The sequence below is a fragment of the Brachyhypopomus gauderio genome, chromosome 20 (genome assembly GCF_052324685.1).
Source record: "Brachyhypopomus gauderio isolate BG-103 chromosome 20, BGAUD_0.2, whole genome shotgun sequence".
NCBI classification, from domain to species: Eukaryota; Metazoa; Chordata; class Actinopteri; order Gymnotiformes; family Hypopomidae; genus Brachyhypopomus; species Brachyhypopomus gauderio.
Window position 1 is genome coordinate 3,255,479 of NC_135230.1, and position 20,719 is coordinate 3,276,197.

The 20,719-nt window shown below is 42.6% G+C and overlaps 2 protein-coding genes and 1 pseudogene across 3 annotated transcripts; 2 read left to right on the plus strand and 1 right to left on the minus strand.

Annotated features, from left to right (window-relative positions):
* The first annotated feature begins 1,373 nt into the window (after window positions 1–1,373).
* On the plus strand, window positions 1,374–12,978 carry LOC143484173 (uncharacterized). Its single transcript, XM_076982785.1, is given in 4 exon segments — window positions 1,374–1,895; window positions 6,272–6,490; window positions 6,689–7,289; window positions 11,434–12,978. Coding segments are annotated over 3 exon segments (1,959 nt in total). The 5' UTR covers window positions 1,374–1,895; the 3' UTR covers window positions 12,573–12,978.
* Window positions 10,877–10,995, minus strand: LOC143484694 (5S ribosomal RNA; annotated as a pseudogene).
* A 90-nt stretch (window positions 12,979–13,068) lies between the features above and the next one.
* LOC143484174 (uncharacterized) lies at window positions 13,069–20,553 on the plus strand. Of its 2 annotated transcripts, XM_076982786.1 has the most exons (5): window positions 13,766–13,791; window positions 13,907–14,023; window positions 15,781–15,999; window positions 16,192–16,792; window positions 18,858–20,553. In XM_076982786.1, the coding sequence occupies exons 1-5, from the start codon at window positions 13,777–13,779 to the stop codon at window positions 19,850–19,852; spliced, it is 1,947 nt and encodes a 648-aa protein (XP_076838901.1). In that variant the 5' UTR covers window positions 13,766–13,776; the 3' UTR covers window positions 19,853–20,553. The 2 variants fall into 2 exon arrangements, with proteins under 2 accessions (XP_076838903.1, XP_076838901.1); XM_076982788.1 differs by having other exon boundaries at window positions 13,069–14,710.
* The last annotated feature ends 166 nt before the right edge of the window (window positions 20,554–20,719 follow it).

A 20,719-nucleotide genomic window follows, 5' to 3' on the forward strand; every position in this document is an offset into this window, starting at 1 on the left:
ATTTTCTTCCGTCCTCCTATGCTGTCGGGATCATCCTCGTCGCCAGTTGTGGTGTTTTAGGGATCACACGCACCAGAGTAGTGTCCGTTTTATCGTGGTTTTTTTAATCAACACATTCAACACGGCACACATACATATTCGTCGCGGCTACTTCTCAATCCTTCTAATCTCGTTAGTGACCTTGCGTTCGTCACTACTCTACTCTCGCGATATGTTACTTTATAATAAGAACACTACATCCATTTTGAAAATAAACAACCATGAAATAATGTGATTAAAAGCGCAATATTTTGAATCATTTCGAGTATATGTATAAATATTTAACTTAATTAAGTTTAACGTGCTGGGAAATATTGGTACAAGCTTGAATTGAACCCTGCAAATATGACTTTGTTCATTGCGCTGAGGCGCGGCGCGCGCGAAGTTACAAAATTCGAGAGGTGCACGACCTCGCGTGCGCCGCACTTCAGCGCGATGAACAAAGTCATGTTTGCAGGGTTCATACACCTTGTGGAATTCAAACACTTGTATGTCACTTTCAAGGTCCATTTCAATATTTCCCAGCACGAGCAAAGACACTTTGTCAGATGTTCAAAAGACGTCCACTGAAAAGCCAGAATGAAAGTTTTAGCGACGTCTTTTTTAAACGTCTACTGCCGTTCAGTTGCAGTTTTTGCACGTCCTGACATCCAATAAAGGTCCTAGTCAGACGTTCAGATAGAAAACTCATCATAGACGTTCGTGTTAAGTTAAAAGGTTAAGGTCCTAGTCACACAGTCAGATTTTGAACCAGTTTTGAACGTCCACCAGACATGCAAAAATGGGTCTGGACTGACCGACGTGATACAGACTTGATTTTAACGTCTTTCTGACGTCGCATGTTTGTTGGGATAAGTTAAATATTTATACATATACTCGAAACTCGCTTTTTTATCACATTTTTTTGTTTAACCCCCTCTTCCTTTTGTTTCTGTCCCCCTTTACACCCCCCCTTTTCTTCTCCCTTTATACCCCCCCCCCATTTAAAATGTAGGCCTACTAAATTTATATATGTTTTATGATTGAATAAACAATAAACAATAAAGTATCAATAGTCCTCCGAAGAGAGGGGGTGGTGGTGGGGGAAAAAAGTTACCCCGTGTCAGTTTATGTAGTTGTACTCTGTCTGAACCTCTCTGCCATGTGTGTGTAATGTTGTCGCATTTATGACATTCCCTCATGTTTCATGTACGAGTTGAGTCTGTTCTACGTGATCGCGGCGTCATGAGTAAATTATGTTGCTATGGCAATTTAAATAAAAGAGCCTTATTGTGTTAAAATGGATCGGTTTCCTGCTTCTCCTTCCAACACCACGCCACAATATTTTATTATTTTTATTATTTTATTTTTTTACTCTTCATTCGAAAATGAAACGAAGCTCCTGACCAAGAAACTATTTTAATTCATTTATTTCATTTTAGCCACATACACCCAATTCATTTTCATACATTGACTATGTTTTGAAAACTCGCGGACATCCTCTTGCGTCAAATAAACCCGGAAGACTTTGCGGAGCAACTTTACAAATTCTCTGCACCCTGACTGGGACGGAAGTTTAACTAACATTTAAAGACCTCAGCCATATGTTCGTCTCATGGATGAACATCCTATATGAATTTATAGGATAAATGTGTTTTGTATGTGGTTTTCACGTTGGGTTTTATGCACGTTTCTAATACCAAAGACCCTGGGTTGCTGAATTAAGTGTGAAGCGCTACACAAAGACCCAACGCGACCCGGCGCGTAATTTGGACGTTGGTCGCACACACCGCAGTAGCTCTGGTGCGTTTAACGGTGTTTCTTTGACTTCTCAGTCGTGCTGTTTCTCTGAGTGTCTTGAGGACGTTTCCCGTGCGGTTAGTAATCGCTCGTCGTTAATAGTTTACTCGCTCGTACAGGCATTTCCTAGCGTGTACAGTGCATGCGTTCTTTCACCTCCTTGCGATCTGATTTCAAGCATTTACGTGAGTATGATATTTGCTGCCCACCGTCGCTTCTGTTAATGGTAGAACTGTGATGACTGTTTTCCGGTTTGTTTTACTCGAAACTTTTTAGTATTATTTTTCCGATGCAAACAATGTAATGCAGTTTCGTCTACAGTTTTTTAACTACAACCACCAAACTTTCTAGGAACCGTCGCCCTATACCCGAAATACGTGCTTGTGCTTTTCAGGGAGATGCACCACCCGTATCCACCTTTTTATGTCTCCATCCGACGACTTTTGATATAGGCTAGACTTGTATGGAAAACTGCACCCATTGTGCCCAATTTCAAAATAACCTCACCAAAGTTGATGCAGGGTTGCCAACTCTCACGCATTGAGCGTGAGACACACGCATTTGACAGTCTTCACACCGATAGATCGCGATATAATACTTAATTTGTGTCCATTAATTTGTGCCCCCCAACACATTTACACTCGCCACCGCCTCCAGGTTCAAATCTCACTCCTAGCGATCTTGAAAAGTTGGCAACTCTGATGTGCGAGGATGGATAGAAATTACTCGTCCACTTTTCACAACTCTTCTCACTTTGATTCCTTCTTTTTCATCCTTCGTTTTTCATCCATTTATTTCAATTAATTTCCACTGCCTTTTAGCTCCTGTGTTGTATATATGTTATGTTGTATATAGGGCTGGGTATCGATTCAAATTCCAAGAATCGATCCGATTCCGATTCTGAAGATTAAGAATCGATTTATTTCGATTTAATCCGATTTAATCGATTCGATCCAATTCGGGGTTTAGTGTTATCAGTGATGTCAGTAATGCGTTACTTAGTAACGCGTTACTCTAATCTTACCACTTTTTTCGGTAACGAGTAATATAACGCGCTACTATTTCCAGTCCAGTAATCAGATTAAAGTTACTTATCCAAATAACTGTGCGTTACTATTTATATTTTCCCTAGTAAAATATATATTTTTGCTTTCTTCTTGGCTCAGTTCTACTTTTGCGTCTGACCGTAGCGCTCGACTCCGCACACTGCGCTCGACCCTGTGAGAGCGCGAGCACGTTTTACAAGTCATTCTGTGCAGTGTCCTCCCGTAACGATATGTGGTAGTGTAAAGAAACACCCCTCAAAAACAGGGGAAGGAACATTTACCTGACCAATTTTAATGTTGCTTTGTGTTCCACGTTTGAAAAGTGCTGGAATTTTGACTAACGTCGCCTACTTTAAAATGCTTGAAATTGTAATGGTATTTCGTGAACTGGGGTGGGTTTCCCGAAACGTTCGTAGCGCTAAGTAGCCTACTTCTTAACCTCGTACGTTTCATATGAGGTTACGAAGTACTTGGCGCTACGAACGTTTCGGGAAACCCACCCCAGTTCACTTGTATTACGTTTACAAATAAATTTACAAATAATACCGCGCAGCTACACAAACGTAATGTCAGGAGATACTGTAGCGACATAAAGTGAGTATTGGAAAAATTTATTTTGCTGCTGAATGTAACTACTAAAGTAACTTGTAATTTAACGTAGTTACTTTTAAAATCAAGTAATATGTAACGTAACTAAGTTACTTTTAAAAGGAGTAATCAGTAATCAGTAATCTCAAGGTAACTTAGCCTACTTTCTCAAGGTAACTTAGCCATCACTGAGTGTTATTAAAAATTATTAAAAATTTGAGCTGTTTCCTGACTATGTACAGAAGCAACATGTTAAAACTAGTATTATATCGTTATTAATCAGCAAATAGTTACTGGTAATTGGTAGTTACTGACGGCTGGACAATAAACAGAGGACATCTTTGAGGTGTCTATATCTGCAACAGTGGACTCCTGGGACACTAACCAGTGCATTATTATTATTATTATTATTTTTTTATCAAGTTTTTATTGAGGATTTTCCAGACAACAGATGGAACAAACAGTATAAACAAATCTCTCTTTTTAAATCCCATCTCACCCCACCCCACCCACCCACAATTAACCCACTAAAACCAGTTCACGTTACCCATAACTATCCCTTCCCACCCAGCCACCACTCACTTAGCACAATATGTATATAGAGACAAATTCCATGTACAGAAAGTGATCATGATAAAAGGAGAATTTTCGCATCTTCAATTACATTTAGCCATATCCTCAGTATATCCGGATGTGCTCTATTGACTCTAGCTGAAGAGAGTTCTAAGTAGAGAATATCTAAGAGAGAGTGCAACCAATGTGTATGGGAAAGCGAGTGGGGCGGAAGCCAGCGCTGAACAATCACCTTTTTAGCGGCCGTCATGCCAGCCAACCAGATTTTCCGTACTCTCTTTGTCGTAGGAAAAGTAGAACTGTCAAGTAAAAGATGCAGAGATGGGCTTATTGGGAAATTAGTGTCCGTTAATGAAGAGAGAGTTCTAATTACCTTATTCCAGAATGTTGACACTTCTGGACAATTCCAGAAAGTATGCATAAAAGTACCTAAGGTATTGTTATTACAAAATGTACAGTAGGGGTGGGTGAGTGCATTATTATTATGATTGAAATAATTAAGAATTCACCCAAAAGCTGTTGCTACCAAATGCATTTTTATTTAAAAAGTGCTCACACTTAATAAACTGAAAGTATAAAATGTAAACGTGTATTTTTCTTTAAAGTGCGAATATAAGAACAGAACTGTCACGTTACGGTCCCTGACCCCTCCCTGTTGGGCGTGTTAACGTTGTCTGCGTCTACTCGTCTGCGTCTGTAGATCTCCGTGGGTGCGGGTGCGTCTTGTGATAGTCCTCACCTGTGACTCGTCTCGTCATCACGTGGGGTTTATGTGGTTTGTCTATTTAACGTGTGTTCGCGCAGCGTCCTGTGCTCGTCGTTGTTTGAGTCACACATGTTATATGTAAACGTGTTTTATGTGCGCTGTCTGCGCTTTGGTAAATGTAATAAACGTAACGATTTGGAAAGTGCAAAGGATTCTGTCTCGTCCCTCGCCTTGCACCCAACGTTACAAGAACATTTTTAACTTTTTTAAACTGTAAAAACACTGGGTAAACTGTGAGTGACATGGACTAACTGTAAATAGTCACTGACACTGGATAAACTGTCCTTCTGCTTTTACATAGACGATTTGACTATCGTCGTTACCGGCGCTGTCTGACGCCATGTTGTTTTACAGTTAGTTAGACCGAGCACGCCTGCGTGAATTCAGTGACGAGGCGGGGGTAAAAGTTCACTAAAAAAATCGATCTTTGGACGTACGAATCGATTATCAGATCATCTTATGCGAATCGATTCTGAATCGGAAAATCGATTTTTTCAACACAGGCCTAGTTGTATATGTTATTACTATGTATATATAGGATATTCATCCTTTACCCATCACTCTATTGACTTTATAACTCCTAAAGCTGTATAGATAATACAACTAAATCTGCTGTACTGACTCAACTGTACATATGCTAAATATGGGCTTACATTTTCTAATATGGTCTTAAACAGCCCATTATTTTCTTATAGACATTCATTCTGTCATCTCTACATCCCTACATTGATTTAATCACTCTCTTAATTTTCAAGTTATGATGATCAAACTTGGTGACAGTAGACAGTAGCTGACCTAAAACACCAAAATGCATTCCATATTGACTGTACTCAACCATCTATTATCTCTGTCCTTCTATTCATCCATCCATCCTCCCATAGGAAGCCATTGATTTTGTAACTGCTTCAGCTGTAAAGCTAGAATGAAAACCTGGCGTTCATCACAAGACATTTACATTGACAATATCAACACCAAGAACTTTCATTCTAGTTACCTTATACTTAGCCTGATTGTGTGATTTGTTTGTGACTTGTGCAATAATTTGTTATTGTGTAATTTGTGTGTTAACGGGCCGCCCAATAGAGGATGGGTTCCCTTTTGAGTCTTGGTCCTCCCGAGGTTTCTTCCTATTCCCCACCATCTAGGGAGTTTTTCCTTGCCACTGTCGCCTCTGGCTTGCTCATTAGGGATTTAGACCCATATGATTGATAAAACTTGTAAATCCTGTAAAGCTGCTTTGTGACAACATGTGTTGTGAAAAGCGCTATACAAATATATTTGATTTGATTTGAAATAACTTCACTTGCTGTACTTATTGAACTACCAGGCCCTACTGGAAACTACTATACAGTTATTTGAGAATAACCACCATTTTAAATAACATATCGAACTACAACAGTGTGTTCTGTAGAAGTAGTTGTGTGCATGTTCTTTTTTTCCTTCATTCAATTAAACAGTTTCTCATGTTGCACCACTGCAGATGTCTGCTGACAGCAGTGAGGGTGGAGAGGAGAGTGGAGTGATTTTACTGGAGTTACACATGTTATGTGACTCTGAAACATCCTGCACAAAGTCAGTAGGGACTGATCTCTCCATGGAGGATATTGGAAACCTACAAACTGAAGTCTGTGAACTGAGAAAAGTGATTGATTTGCTACAGAGAAAGTTGAATCAGCAAACAGAAAATCTTTCTAAAGAGGTATGTGTCATGGGATTTAAGAAATTGTTTACACAAAAAAAGTATTTTGCATGTTTAAAACATACGCATGTGTGTATGGTGTTAATCAAATGCCTTCAAGTGGTGCAGAATCATGTTTGCTGTTTCATGTATGAATAACTCCATATTTACACTGTGTTTGCCCTGTTTAAGTTCATGTTTTTGTGATCTTTTGTCTAGAAGGATGTTGCCACTTTGTGCAGTGTCTGTAAAGCTGAACTAAACCAAATAGAAACACAAGACTATGGTCAGAGAGACCAGCACACACCACAGGACACAGAGGATATACTCAGTCAGAATCCAGTGTATAAACCCAAAGCAAATCCCATGGAGACACTGGAACCTGACTGTAACGCTGGAGTCCAGCGCACACCACAGGACATGGAGGATGTATCCAGTCTGTCTCCAGTGTGTGAAATGAAAACAAAACCCACAGAAACACTGGAACTTGACTGTAACACTGAGTACCAATACATAAAGCAGGAGATGCTGGATGTGCCTTTTCTATTTGTGGTGTGTAAGACTGAATCAAACCCCGTGGAGACACGCAATACTGACTTGAACACCATGAGCCAATGCATAAAGCAGGAGATGCAGGTTGAAACCAATATTTCTCCTGTGGATAAAATCGACCCAAACCCCACAGAGTCCCTGCGCTCTAACTGTAATGTTGGAGACCAGCACACACCGCAGACTCCATTAAAGACGTGTTCAGTGAGACTGGTGGACTGCATCCGTGGTGGACATGATGATTGTAATAATAAGAATGATTTTATACCAGGTGAGTTAAGAAAGTTTAATTAAACATAGTATTAGCCAAAACATAACTATTGAGGAGGTCTGAGATTAGCCTAGAAACGTTTTAGAATAATTATTATAACCCTAAGTAGGAAATAGGCTTGTTTCGTCGTCAGCATCCGTTCATCTCAAGAGACAATGGTGTAGCTTATTTTGAGTCTATCTGCACCGCTGGGAATGGCTGTGCAGTCCAATTCTGGAGTGACATTCCCTGCCGCACTTGGTACAGGTGAAGGCAGATGGCTGTTGTAGCTTCTGTTGCTGCTGCTTCTGCCTGGACCTTTCTGTGCGGCATTCTCGTTGCGCTCAGCCTCTGCACACGTACCCTGCCTGACTGCGATTCTCCAGGCTGGGCGGTCATCTGCTTGACTTTCCCATGTGTTGGGGTTGATGGAGTACTGCATCATGTCCTTCTTGCAGTTATCTCTGAATCGCAGTTTTGGGTGCCCTGTTTTCCTTTGGCCAGCTCATCATAGAGGAGGTGGGAATGCGGCCTGCGTCCCTTGTCTTGACATGGCCAAACCACCCGAGACGTCCCTCACTGAGAACTGGATGCAAACTGCTCATGTTGGCTTGCTCCAGCACCACGGTGTTTGGGACCCTGTCCTCGCATTTGATCAGCAGTATGCACCACCGGCACCTCATGTGGAAGCTGTTGAGTTTCCTTTCGTGCCCTGCATATTGGTCCACGTTTTGCTGCCATAGAGGAGAGTGCTGAGTATGCAGGCCTGGTAGACACACCGTCTGGTCTTCTCAGTGAGGCTGGAGTTGTTCCACACGCGCTGGTTCAATTTGGCCATGACTGTGGCTGCCTTGGAGATCAACAGCAGAATCGCCAAGTCGATCGACAGAGAGCTGGAGATAGTGGATCCAAGGTAGGTGAAGTTGTGTGTGTGTGCCATATTTTTGTCAATTGTGATTTTTCACCGCAATCGAAATTTGTCCTCCGCTTTTTACCCATCTGTGCAGTTAGAACACACACACACACACACACACACACTAGTGATTACTAGCGGGCTGTGGATCACACCTGCCCAGAGCAGTGGGCAGCCCTAGCCCGGTGCCCGGGAAGCAGTTGGGGTTAGGTGCCTTGCTCAAGGGCACCTCAGTCATAGCCTCAGGTCTGGGAATCGAACCCACGACCCTCTGGTCACAAGACCAGTTCCCTATCACCAGGCCATGACTGCCCTGTTCTCGACAACCTCCAGGGGGTATCCATCAATGATGATGTTTGGAGGAGTCTCTGTGCCCTGAGCCATGATGTTTGTCTTCTTCAAGCTGATGGTCAGTCCAAACTCCTTGCACGCGTGGGAGAGGCAAGTGACGAGCTGAAGTGCTGTGCATGTTTTCATGAAAGGACATGACCACAGTGAGCAGGTGTCTTCCAAATCTTCTGCAGCAAGCTGAAGAGCCCACTTCGACTGACCAGATCAAACACCATTGTAAGGTCGATGAAGGCGATGTAGAGTGGCATCTGCTGCTCCTGACACTTCTCCTGCAGCTGGCGTATTGAGAAGATCATGTCCACTGTTGATCGGCCAGCCCTGAAGCCACATTGGGACTCTGGGTAGACGCAGGAGTCAAGAGCCTTTAGTCGGGTGAGAGTGACCCGGGCGAACACTTTGCCAATGATGCTGAGGAGAGAGATTCCTCAGTAGTTGTTGCAGTCACTTCGGTTTCCTTTGTTCTTGTACAAAGTGATGATGTTGGCGTCTCATGTCCTGGGGGATGTAACCCTGTTCCCAGCAAAGTCAGAGGAGGTGGTGGAGTGACTTGAGCAGGTCTGACTTCCCGCTCTTCAGGACCTCTGGGGGTATTCCATTGCTCCCAGGTGCTTTCCCACAGGCAAGGCACTTGATGGCTTTGCTGAGCTCTGCCACAGTGGGTGGGGTGTCTAGCTCCTCCATGACTGTCAGATCTGGGATGGTGTTGAGTGCAGTGTCTGTTACGATGTTCATTGTTGCATACACCTCGAGGTAATGCTCGGTCCACCACTGCATCTGCTTTTCCTGGCCAATGATGACCTTACCTGTTTTGTACTTATGGGGGGCGATCTTGGAGGGGGTAGGGCCTGTTGCTCCCAGTGGGCCTCGTACCAGTCAGCGTTCTTCCACTCTCTCTTCCCGTAGGCAATAATGACGGAGTACTATATGGTGTCGCGGACACGTGGCCACTTGTAGTCGATGGTGTCATCTGTTGTCGTTCCCTCGCCGAGGGCATCTTCCATCCTGCTGATGAACTGCTGGGTTTTCACGAGGTTGCTGGTGCAGCTGGTGTGGATGCGTGGACGACCCTTCTTTTTGGAGTGGTACAACCTCGCTGGCGTTATGTGCACCTTACTTACCACGAGGGCGTGGTACGTGTCGCAGTCTGTGCTGTGGTAGCTGCGGGTGAGGAGGATGCTGCCAATATCTGCTTTCCTGGTGATGATGAGTTCGAGCTGGTACCAGTGGCGGGAGCAAGGGTGTCTCCATGACACCTGGTGGATCTGCATTTGAAGAAGGTGTTGGTCACGCACAGGCCTTAGTGGCATGAAAGCTTGAGCAGTCTCTGGCAATTTTCGTTGATCTTTCCCCTCCCGAAGCTTCCGAGGCAGGTGGGCCAAGCCTCGTGGTCAGCTCCTACTCTTGCTTTGAAGTCTTCAAGGCCCTGATAGAACTGGTCTTTCGCCTCAGCAGTGGAGCAGAGAGTGAGGGCATATGCGCTGAGAATGCTGACTGGGCTAGAAGATGTTGACAGCCGGAGGGTAAGTAATCTCTCTGTGTCCGCTGTGGGGGGGCTCAGTGGAGTTGACAAGCATGTTCTTCACCGCGAAGCCAACACCGTACTGCCTTAGTTGGTCCGGAGACTTCCCTTGTTGGTAGAAAGTGTAGTTAGCTTCTCTGATGGTGCCGTTGTTAGCCAGCCGGGTCTCCTGTGGAGCAGCAATGTCAACATTTAGTCGTAAGAGTTCCCTGTCAATGACTGCGTTTTTCCTAGCATCATCGATGTGCTGAAGGTCTGCAGTGAATTCGGGACACCCAGTGGGGCAGGTGAGCCATGGCGGGACAGCATATAATTGGCCGGCTGCCCATATTGAGGCGGGCAGTAGCTGTACAGTGAGGCGCAATGACCTCTCCCCCCATCGAAGGACACCCTGGCGCACATTTCCTTTGCCAATTGGGTTAGCTTATAAACGGTATCTGCCTCCTCCCGTGTTGAGTTGACATTTTGCGATGATGCTGGAGTGACATCTCCAGTGATGTGAAGCTACAAAGCCTAGTCAGGATGAAATGTGGGGCCAGCTGTTGCCCATGTAGCAGTCCCCCCTCTCTTCACAGCTGAAGAATCCAAGGGAAAGACAGAGTCAGTACAGCTTGGCTTCAGTTGCGCCGCAGGAGTTGCCGGTGTTGACTATAGGTCAAGGTCAAACCACCTTTGGGACTCCAGCTCCAGGTTTTCTGTCAGGGTTTACTCCCTTAGCTTTTCCCATGAGAGGGTATGCAGCAAGGCAGCGGAGGTTTGGAATCTGTGTTTTCCTTCTCCTAGGTGAGCTACCTTCCAAGGTTGATGAGCCCCACCTGTCCAGAGGGCTTACAACACCTGGTATTCCCAGGAGGTCTCCCATCCAAGGACTAACCAGGCCCAAACCTGCTTAGCTTCCGAGGTTAGATGAGATTGGGCATTACCAGGCTGGTGTGGCCGTAAGCCCAGAATAGGCTTGTTTAGAAGTTAAATTACTTACCAAATATTTGGATCATTACAGGTATTATAGGTTCTACTTACGTTGGATGATGGCTTATTTATGTATCAGGGAATGGAAGTACTATTGGTTGAGTCAACTTTATCACTGTCAGCCATTGTGCTACAACCTGATTGTTGGATAATAGCCACAGCGCTAATGTAGCATCTGTGCATGACTGGGCCAGATAGGATTACATCACAACAATCAGCAGCAGGCATGAACCCAAAAAGAACACAGAGAAAGGAGGCGGGGCTTAAAGAAGGCGGGGCTTCCTGTTACTCCATAAGACATCTTTTTGTAAATTATTCCTGTTTCATACGATGTTCTATATGATTATTGTGTTTATTATGTATGGCCCAGTAATAATGCTGCAGCTGCCACCAAGTTTTTTTTTCTCTTCCAGAACTCAAATCTTCTGCACCCATGAACATCTTCTCCTGCTCTGTGTGTCCACATTCCTATACAGCTCAAATGTATCTCCACAAACACATCAGGACATGTCACCATGAGGAGTATGTCAGACTGCTGAAGTCAGGACAAATTAAATATGAAAATTTGGCACCCAAACGCAGCTTCAGAAATCCACAAATGTTATCCAAAACTCTCCAGCGCATTCACAAAGGGGCAAAGCTGTATCTCTGCTCAATGTGTGGGAAGAAATTTAATAGATGGGGTGATTTCCATCGACACCATCTCATTCACACAGGAGAGAAGCCATATCAATGCTCAGAGTGTGGGAGGAGTTATACTAGTCAGAGTAATCTCCAAAGACACTGGCTCATTCACACAGGAGAGAAGCCCTATCACTGCTCAGAGTGTGGGAAAAGTTTTACTAGGCAGAGTAGTCTCCACCAGCACCAGCACATTCACAGAGGAGAGAAGCCATATTACTGCTCAGAGTGTGGGAGGAGTTTTACTTATCCGAGTCATCTCCACCGACACCAGCTCATTCACACAGGAGAAAAGCCCTATCACTGCTCAGAGTGTGAGAAGAGTTTTACTCAAAAGAGTAGTCTCCACCAACACCAGCGCATTCACAGAGGAGAGAAGCCGTATTACTGCTCAGAGTGTGGGAAAAGTTTTACTTGGCAGAGTAGTCTCCACCAGCACCAGCACTTTCACAGGGGAGAGAAGCCGTATTACTGCTCAGAGTGTGGGAGAAGTTTTACTTGTCCGAGTCATCTCTACCGACACCAGCGCATTCACACAGGAGAGAAGTCATAACACTGCTCAGAGTGTGGGAAAGGTTTTCCTCGACTGGGTGGTCTCCATGAGCCCTGGAACATTCACACTAGAAATAATCCACAAATGTTATCTGATACTCTCTGGCAGATTCACAAAGGAGTAGGGCTGTATCACTGCTCAGAGTTCTGGAGGAGATTTAATAGATGGAGTGATTTCCTTCAACCCAATCACATTCACAAAGGAGAGAAGCTGTATTGCTGGTCAGAGTGTGGGAGGCATTTTACTAGACAGAGTACTGGCTCTGGTCGACTTTCTCTGATTTTATTGCCTACAGCAGAACATCCATGCAATCTGTAGAATAAATAGTATCAAAGCTCCTACAAACATTCATATGAAATAAACTAATAAAGTTGACAAGAAAATAAAACCCGAATAACTGAAAACTGTGATCGTATAGTGATTACATTAAAGAAAACTAACCACGTCATTCCCATATTTACAAGAGTTCTGTAATTGTGCAATTCAATGTTTACAAGAAATTAGGTTGCTTTACAACTGACTCCACCACCTAGCATATATAGAATGGGTTTTTGTGCTAATAACATCTCGTGTCGTAAAATAACACATTATATTTAGTGAATTATGAGACAACAAGAAAATAATTGTAACCCTGTATAGTATCACAACTCATTGATGGCTGTAATTTTCTCTAAGTATGTCACATGGTCCAAATCTAGCAAGCTTGAGCAAAATCCTGGTGAGGACTTTTAATCACGGCACCTGGAATTGACAGCACTTATATATATATATATATTAGTGCTGTCAATTCCAGGTGCCGCGATTAAAAGTCCTCACCAGGATTTTGCTCAAGCTTGCTAGATATCCTAATTAGCAATCCAGGTAAAATTAGTGGAATCAACACAATCCAGGAAGCCTGAACAAAATCCTGAGGATCCTGGTGAGGACTTTTAATCGCGGCACCTGGAATTGACAGCACTAATATATATATATATATAATGTGATTTATTTCTATATATTAGAAATAACTCATGAACAGCTGAGCTCTCTCTGCGTGACCTACTTACAGCAGAACACCCGTGCAACTGAAGCAGGGAGCGCGTGAAGGCTAGATAACAATAGAGCCAGAACCTCTTTAAGGTACATACGGATACAGGGTAATGTAGCTCTTAAATAATTTTTCTTTTCACATATATTCATTTTGACAGGATTCACACAGGTGCTTATTCTACTTTAATTTTAACTGTTACATGTACAATAATATGTTTCTGCAATAAAAGAAAAGAATAAACTTACTGATGTCCTTTAAATGAAATTCTACTGAATAAGTGTTATAACACGGTATGCAGTTCATCTGTGGCTAATCATAACTATGATAGTTAAGTAAAATTTTACACTGTAGACTGTAAATACACAGATAAATATCAAACATAGCCCATGAAAATTTACGATTATCAAGTTAATGGATGTCTCTCAGATGAAAGATAGAAAATGTTTCACATTATTTTTATTTCTTTTAAATCACAGTCTTCTACATGCTCCCATGGTCTCTGTATCAGTAAGTACTGAGTGCAATATGTAGTGTACAGTATGTAGTCGTCTCTTTTGAACATAGCACCTGAGACTCAGAGCTGTGTCAGACCACAGCTAAAGCTCGATACACTGCAAACTAGGTCCAACACTTCCTAATGTCTGTGGAAGTGGCTCCCGGCTACCTCCTGGTCGTGTACGCCGTGTCTCCTCTCTCCTGCCCTGCGTGTAGCTCCGCCCTCTTGTGGCACCTGAACCAGGTAATGGACTGGAGAAAGGCCATCTGTTATTGTTGGTGTTTTCCCAGGACAGTATTAAAGATTTCCATGTTACGCTATATTATATGCTCGTACAGAGGACCTGCATATCGTCACCTACAATCGAATATTTAAGTTGATTTATACAACACAATGACACCTAAAATGGTAGTGCGTTAACGGCCAAAACCTGCTTGATGTAGAATAAAGTTAAATGCAATATATTGTTGTTTTATTATTGTGTTTTTTATTATTATTTTATTTTTTTACTCTTCATTAAAGGTAGCTCCCGACCAAGAAACTATTTAACTTAATTTATTTCATTTTAGCTGCATACACCCAATTCATTTTCATCCATTGACTATGTTTTGAAAACTCGCGGACATCCTCTTGCGTCAAATAAACCCGGAAGACTTTGCGGAGCAACTTTACAAATTCTCTGCACCCTGACTGGGACGGAAGTTTAACTAACATTTAAAGACCTCAGCCATATGTTCGTCTCATGGATGAACATCCTATATGAATATATAGGATAAATGTGTTTTGTATGTGGTTTTCACGTTGGGTTTTATGCACGTTTCTAATACCAAAGACCCTGGGTTGCTGAATTAAGTGTAAAGCGCTACACAAAGACCCAACGCGACCCGCCGCGCAATCTGGACGTTGGTCGCACACACCGCAGTATCTCTGGTGCGTTTAACGGTGTTACTTTGACTTCTCAGTCGTGCTGTTTCTCTGAGTGTCTTGAGGACGTTTTCCGTGCGGTTAGTAATCGCTCGTCGTTAATAGTTTACTCGCTCGTACAGGCATTTCCTAGCGTGTACAGTGCATGCGTTCGTTCACCTCCTTGCGATCTGATTTCAAGCATTTACGTGAATATGATATTTGCTGCCCACCGTCGCTTCTGTTAATGGTAGAACTGTGATGACTGTTTTCGGTTTGTTTTACTCGAAACTTTTTAGTATTATTTTTCCGATACAAATAATAGCATGCTGTTTCGTCTACAGTTTTATGGTAGTCAGAGGATGGATGGAAATTACTCGTCCACTTTTCACAATTCTTCTCACTTTGATCCCTTCTTTTTCATTCCTCGTTTTTCATGCATTTTCTTCAATTAATTTTCACTGCCTTTTAGCTCCTGTGTTGTATATATGTTATGTTGTATGTGTTATTACTATGTATATATAGGATATTCATCCTTTACCCATCACTCTATTGACTTTATAACCCCTTCATCTGTATAGATAGTACAACTAAATCTGCTGTACTGACCCAACTGTACATATGTTAAATATGGGCTTACATTTTCTAATATGGTCTTAAACAGCCCATTATTTTCTTATAGACATTCATTCTTTGTCATCTCTACATCCCTACATTGATTTAATCACTCTCTTAATTTTCAAGTTATGGTGATCAAACTTGGTGACAGTAGTCAGTAGCTGACCCCAAACACCAAAATGCATTCCATATTGACTGTACTCATCCATCTATTATCTCTGTCCTTCTATTCATCCATCCATCCTCCCATAGGAAGCCATTGATTTTGTAACTGCTTCAGCTGTAAAGCTAGAATAACTTCACTTGCTGTACTTATTGAACTACCAGGCCCTACTGGAAACTACTATACAGTTATTTGAGAATAACCACCATTTTAAATAACATATCGAACTACAACAGTGTGTTCTGTACAAGTAGTTGTGTGCATGTTCTTTTTTCCTTCATTCAATTAAACAGTTTCTCATGTTCCACCACTGCAGATGTCTGCTGATGGCAGTGAGGGTGGAGAGGAGGGTGGAGAGGTTCTACTGGAGTTACACCTGTTATGTGACTCTGAAACATCCTGCACAAAGTCAGTAGGGACTGACCTCTCCATGGAGGACATTGGAAACCTACAAACTGAAGTCTGTGAACTGAGAAAAGTGATTGAATTGCTGGAGAGAAAGTTGAATCAGCAAACAGAAAATCTTTCTAAAGAGGTATGTGTCATTGCATTTTTTTAACACCAAAAAAGTATTTTGCATGTTTAAAACATACGCATGTGTTTATGGTGTTAATCAAATGCCTTCAACTGGTGCGGAATCATGTTTGCTGTTTCATGTATGAATAACTCCGTATTTACACTGTGTTTGCCCTGTTTGTTTATAATGTTTTTGTGATCTTTTGTCTAGAAGGATGTTGCCACTTTGTGCAGTGTCTATAAAGCTGAACTAAACCAAAGAGAAACACAAGACTATGGTCAGAGAGACCAGCACACACCACAGGACACAGAGGATATTCTCAGTCAGAATCCAGTGTGTAAACCCGAAGCAAATCCCATGGAGACACTGGAACCTGACTGTAACGCTGGAGTCCAGCACACACCACAGGACATGGAGGATGTATCCAGTCTGTCTCCAGTGTGTGAAATGAAAACAAAACTCACAGAAACACTGGAACCTGACTGTAACACTGAGTACCAATACATAAAGCAGGAGAAGCAGAATGTGCCTTCTGTATTTGTGGTGTGTAAGACTGAATCAAACCCTGTGGAGATACGGGACACTGACTGGAACACCACAAGCCAATGCATAAAGCAGGAGATACAAGTTGAAATCAATATGTCTCCTGTGGATAAAATCGACCCAAACCCCACAGAGTCCCTGGGCTCTAACTGTAATGTTGGAGACCAGCACACACTGCAGACTCCATTAAAGACGTGTTCAGTGAGACTGGTGGACTGCATCCGTGGTGGACATGATGATCGTAATAATAAGAATGATTTTATACCAGGTGAGTTAAGCAAGTTTAAACACAGTGTTAACCAAAACAACTATTGAGGAGGTCTGAGATTATAACCTAGAATAATAATTATAACCCTAAGGAGGAAATAGGCTTGTTTAGAAGTTAAATTACTTACCAAATAGTTGGATCATTACAGGTATTATAGGATCTAATTACGTTGGATGATGGCCTATATACAGTGAGGAGAACAAGTATTTGATACGCTGCCGATTTTGCTGGTTTTCACACTTGCAATGCATGTAGAAATCTGTAATTTTTATCATAGGTGCTCTTCAAGTGTGAGTGATGGAATCTAAAAACAAAATCCAGAAAATCATACTGAATGACTTTTAAATTATTAATTTGCATTTTATTACAGGAAATAAGTATTTGATACCTTACCAAACAGTACGAATTCTGGCTCTCACAGACCTGTTAGTTGCTCTTTAAGAGGCCCTCCTGTTCTCCACTCTTTACCTGTATTACCTGCACCTGTTTGAACTAAATAGAATAAAAAGACACCTGTCCACACTCACACACAAACAAACTCCAACCTCACCACAATGGCCAAGACCAGAGAGCTGTGCAAGGACATCAGGGACTAAATTATAGCCCTGCACAAGGCCGGAATGGGCTACAGGAAGATAGGCAAACAGGTTAATGAGAAGACAACACCTGTAGGCACAATAATTAGAAAATGGAAGAAGACAAAGATAACAGTCAACCTCCCTCAGTCTGGAGCTCCCTGCAAGATCTCACCTCGTAGGGTTGCACTGATAGTGAGGAAGGTAAGGAAAGAGCCCAAAACTACTCGGCAGGACCTGGTCAATGACGTGCAGCAAGCTGAAACCACTGTTTCCAAAACACTATTAGTAATACATTGCGCCATCATGGCTTAAAATCCTGCAGTGCACGCAAGGTCCCCCTGCTTAAGCCAGCACATGTCCAGGCCCGTCTGAAGTTTGCCTATGACCATATAGAAGATCCAGATGAGGTGTGGGAGAAGGTAATGTGGTCAGATGAGACGAAAATAGAGCTTTATGGTCTAAACTCCACTCACCGTGTTTGGAGGAAAATGAAGGAAGAGTACAAACCCAAGAACACCATCCCTACAGTGAAACACGGAGGTGGAAGCATCATGGTTTGGGGACGCTTTTCTGCAAAGGGGACAGGGCGACTGCATTGAGAGGAGGATGGATGGAGCCATGTATCGCGAGATATTGGCCAACAACTTTCTTCCCTCAGTAAGAGCACTGAAGATGGGTCGCGGTTGGGTCTATCAAAATGACAATGACCCGAAGCACACCGCCCGGGCAACTAAGGAGTGGCTACATAATAAGCATCTCCAGGTCCTGGAGTGGCCTAGCCAGTCTCCAGATCTGAACCCGATCGAAAATCTCTAGAGACACCTGAAACTCTGTGTTGCCCAGCGACAGCCTAGAAACCTCAAGGATCTGGAGAAGATCTGTATGGAGGAGTGGGCCAAAATCCCTGCTGTAGTTTGTGCAAACCTTGTAAAGAACTACAGGAAACGTCTTACTTCTGTAATCGCAAACAAAGGTTTCTCTACCAAGTATTAAGTTTCGTTTTTCAATAAAATACAAATTAATAATTTGTCATTCAGTGTGATTTTCTGTATTTTGTTTTTAGATTTCATCACTCACACTTGAAGAGCACCTATGATAAAAATTACAGATTTCTACATGCATTGCAAGTGTGAAAACCAGCAAAATCGGCAGCTTATCAAATACTTGTTCTCCTCACTTTATGTATCAATGAATGGAAGTACTATTGGTTGAGTTCACTTTATCACTGTCAGCCATTGTGCTACAACCTGATTGTTGGATAATAGCCACAGCGCTAATGTAGCATCTGTGCATGACTGGGCCAGATAGGATTACATCAAAACAACCAGTGGCAGGCATGAACCCAAAAAGAACACAGAGAAAGGAGGCGGGGCTTTTGTTACATATTCCTGTTTCATATGATGTTCTGTATGATTAATGTGTTTATTATGTATGGCCCAGTAATAATGCTGCAGCTGCCACTAAGTTTGTTTTTTCCTCTCTTCCAGAACTCAAATCTTCTTCTGCACTCCTGCACGTCTTCTCCTGCTCTGTGTGTCCACATTCCTATACAGCTCAAATGTATCTCCACAAACACATCAGGACATGTCACCATGAGGAGTATGTCAGACTGCTGAAGTCAGGACAAATTAAATATGAGAATCTGGCACCCAAACGCAGCTTCAGAAATCCACGAATGTTATCCAAAACTCTCCAGCGCATACACAAAGGGGCAAAGCTGTATCGCTGCTCAGAGTGTGGTAAGAGATTTAATAGATGGAGTGATTTCCATCGACACCATCTCATTCACACAGGTGAGAAACCGTATTGCTGCTCAGAGTGTGGGAAGAGTTTTACTAGACAGAGTAGTCTCCACAAACACCAGCGCAATCACACAGGAGAGAAGCCGTATCACTGCTCAGAGTGTGGGAAGAGTTTTACTAGTCAGGGTGATCTCCAAAGACACCGGCGCACTCACACAGGAGAGAAGCCCTATCTCTGTTCAGAGTGTGGGAAGAGTTTTACTAGTCAGGGTGATCTCCAAAGACACCAGCGCATTCACACAGGAGAGAAGCCGTATCGCTGCTCGGAGTGTGGGAAGAGATTTAATAGATGGAGTAATGTCCATCGACACCATCTCATTCACACAGGTGAGAAGCCGTTTCGCTGCTCAGAGTGTGGGAAAGGTTTTACTCAATGGAATCATCTCCACCGACACCAGCGCACTCACACAGGAGAGAAGCCATATCACTGCTCAGAGTGTGGGAGGAGTTTTACTAGTCAGAGTGATCTCCAAAGACACTGGCGCATTCACACAGGGGAGAAGCCCTATCTCTGCTCAGAGTGTGGGAAGAGTTTTACTTATCTGAGTCATCTCTACCAACACCAGCGCACTCACACAGGCGAGAGGCCATATCAATGCTCAGAGTGTGGGAAAGGTTTTAATCGACGGGATCGTCTCCACAAACACCTGCACATTCACACTAGAGAGAATCACTGCTAACAGTATGAAAAGAATTTCAGTACACAGAGCCATCTCCACCAACACCTGCACACTCACATTGAATAGAGGCCATATCTCTACTGGAAAGAAATTTAGTCTCCGCCTACACAAGCACGTTCACACAGGTGAGTGTGGGAAGAGTTATATTAGACAGTGTTCTCTCCACCAACACCAGCAGCCCAATCACACAGGATTCAAGCTGAATTACTGAGTGCCCAGAACTTCACTCTCCTGATTGTAAGCAACATGGAAGGAAAGGGAATGTTCTTGGACTATGTTCAGATTGCCAGGCCAAGTCAGATTTTTGATATATCCAGATTGTGTTCAGATTGATTTTTGAGACTTTGCAAACACTGTGTTTATCTGGTCCAGGGTATTAACACTGAAACACAACTACATTGTTTTGGTTGTTTGGAAGGCGAGATTATGAGAAGCCATTTCACTACTCAGTGGAGCAATATTTTTAGTCCACAGAATCAATTACATCAACACTAATGTACTCACACAGGATTATGTGATTGTGTACAATAATATGTTTCTGTAATAAAAGAAAAGAATAAACTTACTGATGAATTTTAAATGAAATTCTACAGAATAAGTGTAATAGGGTGAAAAACATGCCACTCTTTTTTTCTGTCTCTGAAGTTTGAATAACTAAGAAACATGATAATGTCAAAATAAAGCTATAATTTACTTTGAAATATCTTTTTCTTTGCACCACTGTCTTGACATGCCTGATTTTATTACGTTCTGAGATAATATTGAGAGAAAAAAAGGGCAAAATTGTCTAAATGGTGTAACCATATAAATGCAGCGCCAAGAATATAAGTTGTTGAAAAATGTGTAATGACATTCTAAACAGCCTCT